The following is a 10,710-nucleotide window of genomic DNA, read 5'->3' as shown; positions in this document are numbered from 1 at the left end:
TTTTTTTTCTTTTTTTTCTTTTTTTTTTTTTTTTTTTTTTGACAAAAGAACTATCAAAGAAAAAAACAAACTGCAACAGAAAGAGAAAAAAACTAGAAATGAAAAAACAACAACTGCCGTCGTCGACCACAACCAGCTAACCAATGAGCCGGAGAAACCCAGGACCGAGGAACCTTACGAATTTGGCACACCAAAAAAGACTCAACAACCGCCCGCAATTCCAGAATGAGCCACCAAACCGAAATGTCCATTTGACCTGAATTTAGAAGCAAAGAAAGGAGGGTCGCACAATCAGAATGAATTCGAATCTTCAAGAAACCTTTACGAACCACCGCCTGAAGACCCCATAAACAAGCTTGTAGCTCAGACTGTAATGCCGACCCAGACAAAAAAGCCCTACTACCTCCACCCAGAACCTCCGAAGAATAAAGGTCACGGATAATCCAACCTGCCCCAGCCCTACAAGTGGTGCAATCCCAAGCTCCATCAATGATCAAACAAACCGTGGGGCTTATGCCAGGTAATCCCCTCAAACACAACCATGGATCACCTGAAAGCACAGGCGAACCAGGTGAACAGGATCCCAACACAGATTTCTTCCAATCTTGAGACTGGACACAACGGTGGAACCAATCCTCAGCCAAAGCTTCAATTGTCCTGGGCGACCAAACCGCATGTCTGAATCTTAATTGATTCCGAGAAAGCTAAATAGCCCAAAGGATAGCAAATAAAGACATAATACCCTTCCAAAATTTATGAGAATAAAACCGAGAAACAGTGTCAACCAGCCAATCCCCGAATTGAGGGAACTGCCAAAGATCCCAACGAACCCCCAACGCTCCCGACCGCCATAAAGATCTCACAGCAGGGCAGTCTCTGAAGGTGTGCGACACCTCTTCCCACTCCTGATGGCAAAAAGCACAAACCGGGTTAACCGGACAACCTCGGGAATGTAGAAGGGATGCCATCGGAAGAGCATCATGTAACGGTTTCCGGCCAAACACTTTCCACCGAGGAAGAATAGGAAGCCGCCAAAACCTCCGCCACCAGGTTGGTGTCAACCGGCTATCAAAACCAGGGGTCATAGGGGAGTGGCAAAGAAAGGCATAAACCGATTTGGTGGAGAAAACCCCATCTCTGGTGAACTTCCAATATACAAAATCATCCATTAGCCTCCCCGGCCAATCCAAAGAAAGAATCCTAGCAGCCGACGGAGAATCAAACAACCTATGAACAATCGAAGTATCCCACGTGTAAGAACGCGGATCAAGTAAAGAAGATACAAGAGTCAGTCTAACCGTCTCTGACGGAAGATCCTTGAACTGAACCTGTCCACCAGGAGCCCAAGAATCCTCTAAAATCGAGAAATCCCAGGAGCCCAAGAATCCTTGAACTGAACCTGTCCACCAGGAGCCCAAGAATCCTTGAACTGAACCTGTCCACCAGGAGCCCAAGAATCCCAGGAGCCCAAGAACCCGAACCAACCTTCCAAACCAAACCCTTAGACAAAACAGACATTCCTGAGAGAAGACCACGACAACCCCAAGAAAGTCGAGAAATCGAGGACGCAGCACCCCCTGCCAACGAAGGGTATTTAGCAAATAGAAGACGGGAAACCAACAACTGCGGGGAATGAATGAGACGCCAACTTTGCTTTGCTAATAAAGCGGAATTAAACGGTGCAAGACTACGAATACCCAAACCCCCCCCCCCCTCCAGTCCCTTCGGAAGGTGCTGCAACTTAGAAGAACGAAAAGCCATCCCACGACTCGATTGAGAAGATTTCCACCAAAACCTGGCTAACAAATTGTCTACCCAAGAGCAGATAGATTCTGGAATTTGAAAAACAGACAAAATATGATTGAACGAGGCAAGGAGCACCGAGTTAATGATGATCAGCTTCGCCGCAGGGGAGAGGTGCATTGCAGCAAACACCTCAAGGCGTTTAACCACCTTATCTACAAGAAAACCAAACTCGGAACACTTACTACGACCCAAATCGACAGGAAGCCCCAGATAAGTACCAAATCGTGATTCAGACCGGAGCTGTAAACACTTAGACAAATATGCCCGATAATCCTCCGGAGTATTAGGGATAAACTTTACAAAAGATTTTTGCATATTAAGCATTTGTCCCGAGATAGCACGGAACTCAAAAAGAATATTCATCACCTGTTCACAAGCAGTAGGCGAAACCTGGAAGAACAAAAGAGAGTCATCCGCGAAGAACAGATGTGATATAAATGGAGCTCCCTTGGAAATTTTGATACCATGAAACAGCTCTTCCATCTCAGCTTTCCTCAGCATCGCAGAGAGCACTTCCATGCAAAGAACAAACAGGTAGGGGGAAAGAGGATCCCCTTGGCGTAAACCACACTGAGGATGGAAAGACTCGGAAGGAGCACCATTAACTAGGACTTGATACGACACCGTAGAAACACACTGCATGATTAAATGAATCCAATAGGGAGGAAAACCGAAGACCTGAAGCACCCGGGATACGAACTCCCAACTAACCCTGTCATAGGCTTTGTTCATATCTAGTTTCAGTGCCGCATAAAAACGTTTTTTGGCTCTAGAAGCATTCATGAAAGAAATCAACTCATGTACCATCAAACAATTATCTGACATTAGCCTACCAGGAATAAAGGCATTCTGGTAGTCTGAGACTAAATCTGGAAGCACACCACGTAATCGATGAGAAAGACATTTAGTAATGCATTTATAGACGACATTACAAAGGCCAATAGGACGAAATTGAGAAACAGACTCAGGGTGATCAACCTTCGGGATTAAAACCAAGAATGTACGATTCCAGTCCTTTAGTAAATATCCATGAGCAAAAAAGAATTGAACAGCCGTGATCACATGGTTTCCTACCTCATGCCAATAGCTTTTGAAAAACGCCGAAGAAAAACCGTCCGGGCCTGGAGATTTTTCGTCTGCAATGCTAAACATAGCCCTCTTAATATCATCAGCAGAGAAAGGAGCTAGTAAGGACTGGCGATGCGTATCAGATAAAGATGGCAAATGAAGAGATTCCCAAGAAAACTAAGAAACAGAGGATTGAACCGAGGATGGGCATTGCGAGTCCCCACTATAAAGAGCCTTGTAGAAACCCTAGGCAATTGAACGAATACCCCCCGCATCCGAAACCCAAGATCCGTCAGTATCTTGCAAACCCAGAATACAGTTTTTCCTCCGCCGAGCCTGAACAGTCGAAAAAAGTAATCGGGTATGCTCATCACCAAACGCATCCCATTTCAATTTGGCTCGTTGTTTCCAAAAGAGAAAGGTCGCCTGGGCCTCAGCAATCTTCTCCATCCGCACTGTATGGAAAAGGCAACGGTCGTAACGAGAGTTAAGAACAACAGACGCTTGAGAAACATCAGCAACTAAAGATTTCCAATCAATACCCAACATCTTCTTGTGAGTAACACACCAGGCTAACAAACGATGACGCAGAATACAAAGCCTTCGAGATAAAGAAAACATACGAGAACCCGGAACATGTATTGCAAAAATAAACCTCACCATGTCTGCCACATCAGCAGATCCGAGACACTAGTTTTCAATCCGGTATGGTCGTTTACAAGTACCTGTAGAAGAAGAATCACTCAAAATAATAGCTGCATGATCAGAAAACAAAATAGGTTGGTGCTGAACAAAAGTAGCAGGCCTATCCTGTAACCAAAGCGATGTAGCATATGCTTTGTCCAATCTCTCAAAAGCAGGATCTGACACTATTCTCCCATTAGTCCAAGTAAAAACAGGTCCTGTAAAAGGGATATTTATTAGACCCATGTCTAATTTCCATTGCATGAAATCATGACGGCCACGAATATCCAAATTTCCCCCTACTTTATCCGATAAATATTCAACCTGGTTAAAATCGCCGACTAACACAACGTTCGGATAAGTAGCTAAAATATCAGAGATTTCCGACCACACCGTCATACGGTCAGAAATATGAGGCGCTCCATACAGAAAAAGGACATATTTTATTACCAAATTCTCCACAATCCGACACAATATTACATGCGGAGAAATCAAAATAGGATCAATCACAACTGGGGAAAACCAAAATACACAAAGCCCACCACTAAGACCTACCGAATCTACACTCACAAAACCTGAAAATGACAGGGAAGATAACTTTTGCATTGCAGAATTTAGGCTATGCTTGGAATAACTAATTAGGAATTTAGGATGGAGCTAAAAATGGCAAGGTGTTGAAATTAATTGTGCTGTAGAATAATTGATTAAGGAGTTAAAATATATAAGAATTTCTTTTTTGAGAAAGAAAAAAAAATAAGTAAAGATAGATTGCAAGGAAATTTTAAGGTCATTAATTGAAATGGTACTCATCTTAAATTAATTTAAGAGTTGATTTGATATTATGAAATTTTAAATTACTACACATTTAACAACATATTTAATCCATCATAGTAAAACTTAGGGGTTGTCGATTTTATTGATGGTAAGTCTCAAATTCTTCTTTAATTTAATGTTTTTAGCCAATAAAGATCACCAACTATATGGTGATTGTAGTCGGCCCCTCCATGTAGGGTTTAGTTGGTTCCCTGATGGTGGGATTTGTAGTATGAGTTGTTTGTTTATTTTTTCGTGTGTACAAGGATACAAATTTGGAAGATTCGTCTTGCAAATTTGTTGAATTGTGGGTCTTTTGGTATACGGGTGCTGATTTAAAAGATCTAAATTTGCCGATCTTGATAACCAATCAAGTTTTATCACTTTCGTGACTATACATGTAACACCCCCGATTTACTAACTGGAAATAAATAAGAATTAAAGGAAAAATAAACAACCTTTGAATAAAATTGCGGAAGCATATACCTAAATCGGAGGTATCACCGCCACACTCGACAACCTGTCAAGTGTTAAGGCTTACACAATCTCAATAATTACAACCCGATAATCTAAGTGAGCTATTTATACAACTTTATAAATTAAACTTGTTATAACAAACTAATCGAAACACTTGAGCTCCTTTAGCTACGACCACTTGATCAACCTGTTTAGACAAACTTGATTGTTCACCATTAAGGACAAATTCCAAAATAGATCGTCGTAGGGCCACCATAAGAAAAAGACATGGCCGCAAACACAAGTAGCAAAATAAAACAACACACACGTCAGCAAAAGCTGAGTAATCACCACATATCAGAATACAAAGAATAATATAATAATTAATATTATTAGCTCACTTAAACAATGTAGTTTAGAACTACATTACACATTGTACTCTGAAAAAAAAAAATTAACCTTTAACAACTCAACCTCGAATAATAATACGAACTTTTTCTCAATTAACTCATAAAACCCATAAGTGTGTCATCCTCTTTGTTTTATACCTAGCCTTGGACATGGGTAATTCGAATAAAACCAACAAGTATAAAAACTTGAATACTCCCAATAACCAGAAAACACCTTGAACTAGACCACATACGGGCCAATTCCCACTATAGGGGGCCATAGAAAAATAAATATAAATAATGATTGTACCTCACTCTTAACTCATGATTATTACCCTCTTACCAACAAGCCAAGGACTAAGTTATATAACGCCGAGCCTCAAAACCAAGAACAAAATTATCATTCTCAATCTTTTGATCAAATAACCATTCACAAATTAATAATAATAACTCCACAATGGTACAAGTTCCCAAATAATATAACAATTCAATTCAAAAACATCTCAACTCTTAGGGAAATAAAACTAATACCCAAAAATAATTAACTCACAACCCAAAAATTATACTCTGCGTTAACAACCCTAAAACCTCAAAACAATACTCCATATAACAATAACATTAAAACCCTAGAAAAATAACACAATCAATCAATATCACAAAATAATACGGCAATTAGAATCATATTATACCACACACTAATCATGTATACATATTATATATAAATCATGATCATATATAATTCACAAATTATAAAATTTACTCATAACAATACGGAGTACAATTAATACTAACAATTTATAATCAAACAAATCAAAAAAATTAATTACGGTCGTGTGATTACATAAAATAAATAATACAATCAAATTATAAACAAACGATCTAAGGGTTGATGGTGTGATTAGTGATTACCTTCGAATTGAATAAATCAAGTTGGTGAATTGTCAAGTAGAACGGCCGTACCATTTATTGATTATAAGAAGAAGAGGTTGACCATCATATATTGACTATGATAATGTGTGTATGAGGATTAGGGAACAAGGGTAAATAAATCATCAAAAAGGGTAAGCACTCAACTGACAAAGTTGACTTACGCACAAAGATAAGATTAAATTTGCTAATTGAGAAAAATAGAAGATATATATAACCAGTGAACGACTGCTTTTTTTTTTTTTAATAAAATAATAGTGTAGGGTAAAAGGATATAAATACTATCAAATAAGATAAGAAAATAAAATTTAAAATAGACAACTCTAATTTTGTAATTGTAAAATCATAAAATATGCGAGTATTACAATCTACTCTCCTTAAAACAAGTTTCGTCCCGAAACTTAAAATAGAAAAATTTAGGGTATTACAATACATCAATGGAGCTCCGTCAAGAACGATGCAAAGACTTTGATCTCTTAGGGGATGATTGTATTATACACCCATAAACTAATAACAGTTCATAAGCGATGTCATTAGTTATGGGGGTATAACACTACTTGTATTGAGAATTTAGATCTCTAAGGGGATGATTGTAAATGCCGATTGACTATTATTTTTTTTTAATGAAATCACCCATCTCTATTCCATTCACAAAAAAAAAAAAAAAAAAAAAAAAAAAAAAAAAAAAAAAAAAAACTGTTAGATAAAAATATGTTTTTAATAAGTTAATAAGAGCATTCTCACCCATGGACATTTTTTTGCTTGCAATCTCTCTAACCACTTGCACCCTCTCTCCGTCGGCATTTTGTTGGTCATAAATTTCCATCGAAATTAAAATTATAAAATTCATCCATTAATATATACTAAGGTAAGGAGACCCTCTTTCACCATATCTCTTCGTTTTCTGTATGGATATTCTTTCGAGAATGCTATCGCTAGCAAAGGATATCTACCAATTCAAAGGTTTGAGAGTGTCGAGAAGATCACCTTCTATCTCTCATCTTTTCTTCACAGATGATGTTATGTTGTTTTTTAAGGCAGATGAGGAGTCATGCTTATGTATTAATGACATTCTCCTGAGATTTTGTAAAGCTTCGGGGCAACAGTTGAACCTTCAAAAATCATTTGTTAAGTTCTCCTCGGGATTTGACAACAACAAAAGGTTGTGTTGAAGAGTATTCTTTCTATGCCGGAAACTGATAATATGGGTACTCATCTGGGAGCCCCAATAGATATACAGGGGAAGAAGAGGTTGGCTTTCCAGTTCTTGGTGGATAGAGTGTCAGAGGAAGTGGTTTCTTGGGCTTCTCTCAAACTATCACAAGCGGCAAAATTAGTTCTTATCAACACGGTTCTTGTAAGTATCTCATCACATGTTATGATTTGTCTTAAGCTTCCTCAAGGCATTGCCAACAAAATTGACTCACTCATTACAATATTTTGGTAGTCCAACAAGGGATGTAAATGAAAGGAATGGTGTCCTTCGAACAAGTGTATATTATTGTATAATTAATATTATAGCTTAATCTTGACTGAACCCTTCAGGTCACACCCAAGCAACTAACGAGCCAAAGCGACGAATTAATTAGGAATTAATTAATAAGTCGATCGAGTAATAAATATTTAGACGTCGGAAATTCGAGCTTGGAGCATTGAAACCGAACGTGGAAGTCGAGTCGAAAATAGTAAAAAAGACGAGACTTGATAATAATAAATCAACAATGACAAAAATACCCCTAGCATCGGAATGGCGAGTGCTAGGGGCGCGGCAAATGCTAGCAGCCCGCACCAAGTGTGGGGCTTAGCTAGAATACCGCAGCTAGTAGCCTACACTAATGTGCATGGCTATGCTAGCATACGGCAGCTAGCAGCCCGCACCTTTGGTGCGTGGCGTGCTGGAGCAACCCGCACTTTTGGTGCGTGGCGTGCTGGGCCGAGGCACGCATAGCAGCACCGTGGCAGCCCACAAGGGTGCCTTGGTGCCCAAGTGAGATGCCACGTGGCGCAATTTAATTTAGGGTTATGGGGTTGAGGTGGCCATTTATGGGAGTGAGAGTGGGGAGCAAGTTTGGTCCCTTCCCTCCTCCAATTTATCCTCACCTACTTCTCCTTATGAGCTTGCCACTTGTTGATTTATTACTAGTTTTATTATTAATTTTATTTTAGCTTTAAAATAAAATGGGAAAATCAAATTCTCCCACATTGATGGGAGGGCTTTTCAAACTCTTGCATTTCCCTATAAATTTCCAACTTGGGGTATTGGGAAAAGCACTTGAGTAAGAGTTGAAAAAGGCATCACCATTGTGAAAACCTTTGAACTCATTAATTACTCGGGTTTAGGTTGGGCCTTGCTAACTCCAAGGCATTGGACCCTTGTCGGTATTCGGGTTGTGGGTGGACTTCCGTTGGAGGTCGTCGTACTTTCGAGACTTGCTTTCGAAGTAAGAGCCCCTTGAGGTCGGGCGAAGCACGCGTCAAAGGTATAATTATTATCCTAATCTTATCTTTAAGTTAATTATGTTTTATGGTTTTATTTATTGCGAGTGCGGTCTAGTTTTTGGGTTTGTTTCCGCGGTGAGTTGGACTCATCAAACCCCAATTGTAAAGGTATGCATTGGGTAAGTAGGGACGTCATCCAAACTCCCAAAATCATGGGGGGACTTGGGATTAGAGGTACATCGGTCCTCAATGATGCACTCCTTTTCAAGCAATCAACAAGGATGCATCTCAATCCTCAACTTTTGCTCTCAAGAGTACTTGGTGGGTTACAATCTTGTGGGGTGTGCAACATGGCCAGGCCTTATGTAAGGATAGGGAATCCATCCTTGGGAAGATCGAGTCTTCAAAGAGTTTCTCGGGTGTTTAAGGATGGGTATTCATGGACAATTAGTAATGGGAAAGAGGTTAAGGCCATTAGTATGCCTTGGGTGGAAGGAGAAGTACCAATGGTAAATTCTAATCAAACCTTGGGGGCGGCTCTAGGTTGGAGGCGGCTCTAGGTTGGAAGGTGGATGACTTTATTGATCGAAATACAAGGTCTTGGGATGCAGGAAAGGTAAGGAGTTGTTTTTATTGGAATAGTGCAAAGTCTATTTTATCTATGGAACTCCCGCATAGAGGAGATGGCGATTTCATCTATTGGAAATTTCACCCATCAGGGAGATACTCGGTGAAAACTGAGTACTACTATCTCTTGAAGGATGCGGGGTTAAATCACTCCTCTTTTTCTGTCAGAGACCAAGAGTTTGTCAAGCTGATTTGGAGAATAGACTTCCAACCAAAATGGAAACTCTTCCTATGGAGACTCTTCCATTATTGTATTGTTATTAAGGTCAACCTAACAAGAAGAGGATTATAAGTTGAGGAAATTTGTGATTTTGTGGTTCTGATCCGGAAGACAGCCAATATCTCTTCCGTTATTGTTCTCTGGCAAGGGAAGTTTGGGGCAACTCTTCTCTTTCTATTATCCATGATTCTACTAGTCCCCGCTCAGTTCTCTAAGGCAGTGGATCCAGAGTTATATCCTGCTCTTTCATAGAGAGAATGGTAAGTATGGTACTCGTATTGCTTTGTTCATAGCAACCTTATGGGGTCTGTGGAAATCAAGAAATGCAAGATGCTTCAAGAATGCAAATGGGAATGCTAGTTTGGTGGCGGAGTTCACAAACCAAGCAATGCAAGACCACGAGGTCTTCACCCATAATAGTAATCAAGACAATTCTAATAGGGTGATGAGAAGCATTGACCCGGTCATTTTCCCAGGTTTTAATCATGTGCAATTGGGAAGAGACAAAGAGTGGTTATGAAAACTTCATTATGGAAGCAGATAGGTCTTGGGATAAAAAGACTTCGAGGGCAGGGGTTGGTTAGGCAGTCGCCGGGAATAGTTTGTTGGACAAAGGGGAAAATGTGGAGCGGCCTCATCAGTGGTCCAATGTGAAGCGTGGGCATGTCTTGAAGCAATGAAATGGGCAAAAGCACAGGGGAAGCAAGGTATCCTTATGCTTTCTGACTCTATTTCCCTCCTTAACAATCTGCAGGTTAATCGTGGTAAGGATGTTTCAATAACTTGGTTGATTAAGGAAATTAGGGAAGTGGGGGCCACCTTTATGAAGTGTGCGATTTTAAAGGTGCCAAGTGAACAGGTACAACGGGCTAACGACATGGCTAGAAGATGTCGTCTTACTTTATCTACATACTCTTTCTTAATTTGATGTTCATTTGCTATTGTCAATTTATATATATATATATATATATATATATATATATATATATATATATATATATATATATATACACACACACACTACCTCCGTTTCTTTTTAGTTGACACGTTTCCTTTCGAGGTAACTTTTTTACCTTGCATTTACAAGCTACCCCACTTGCTTTTTCATTCTCTCTCACTCTCTCTCCTCTCTTTAATATATGTGCCTAAATCAAACGTGTCAACTAAATAGAAACGGAGGAAGTATTATATTTTATATGTAAATTATTGATGGAGTAAATATCTGAAAGAAATTATGAGTTAATAGTTTTTTTTAGTGTTTGGAGAGCCACAAGGGCAGGT

General features: G+C 39.5%; 1 protein-coding gene across 1 annotated transcript; it reads right to left on the bottom strand.

Annotated features, from left to right (window-relative positions):
* Positions 1 to 92: 92 nt before the first annotated feature.
* Positions 93 to 4,164, bottom strand: LOC145574339 (uncharacterized). Its single transcript, XM_081632106.1, has 5 exons — positions 3,600 to 4,164; positions 3,157 to 3,446; positions 1,500 to 3,051; positions 864 to 1,435; positions 93 to 704 (listed from the first exon to the last, which is right to left on the bottom strand). The coding sequence occupies exons 1-5, from the start codon at positions 4,162 to 4,164 to the stop codon at positions 93 to 95; spliced, it is 3,591 nt and encodes a 1,196-aa protein (XP_081488232.1).
* Positions 4,165 to 10,710: the final 6,546 nt, after the last annotated feature.

This window comes from Chenopodium album, chromosome 2, assembly GCF_948465745.1.
Source record: "Chenopodium album chromosome 2, dcCheAlbu1.1, whole genome shotgun sequence".
Lineage (NCBI taxonomy): Eukaryota > Viridiplantae > Streptophyta > Magnoliopsida > Caryophyllales > Amaranthaceae > Chenopodium > Chenopodium album.
The sequence above is the reverse complement of the archived record's forward strand: the minus strand, read 5'-3'. Positions and strand labels throughout refer to the sequence as shown.

Excerpts from the sequence above, each read along its gene's own strand:
- LOC145574339 (XM_081632106.1), bottom strand. The coding sequence starts at position 4,164 with ATGCAAAAGTTATCTTCCCTGTCATTTTCAGGTTTTGTGAGTGTAGAT. Across the intron at positions 3,052-3,156 it reads AAGATACTGACGGATCTTGG|TTTTCTTGGGAATCTCTTCA; the intron begins GTTTCGGATGCG and ends TCTGTTTCTTAG. Across the intron at positions 705-863 it reads CCTTCAGAGACTGCCCTGCT|CTTTCTCGGAATCAATTAAG; the intron begins GTGAGATCTTTA and ends TGGGCTATTTAG.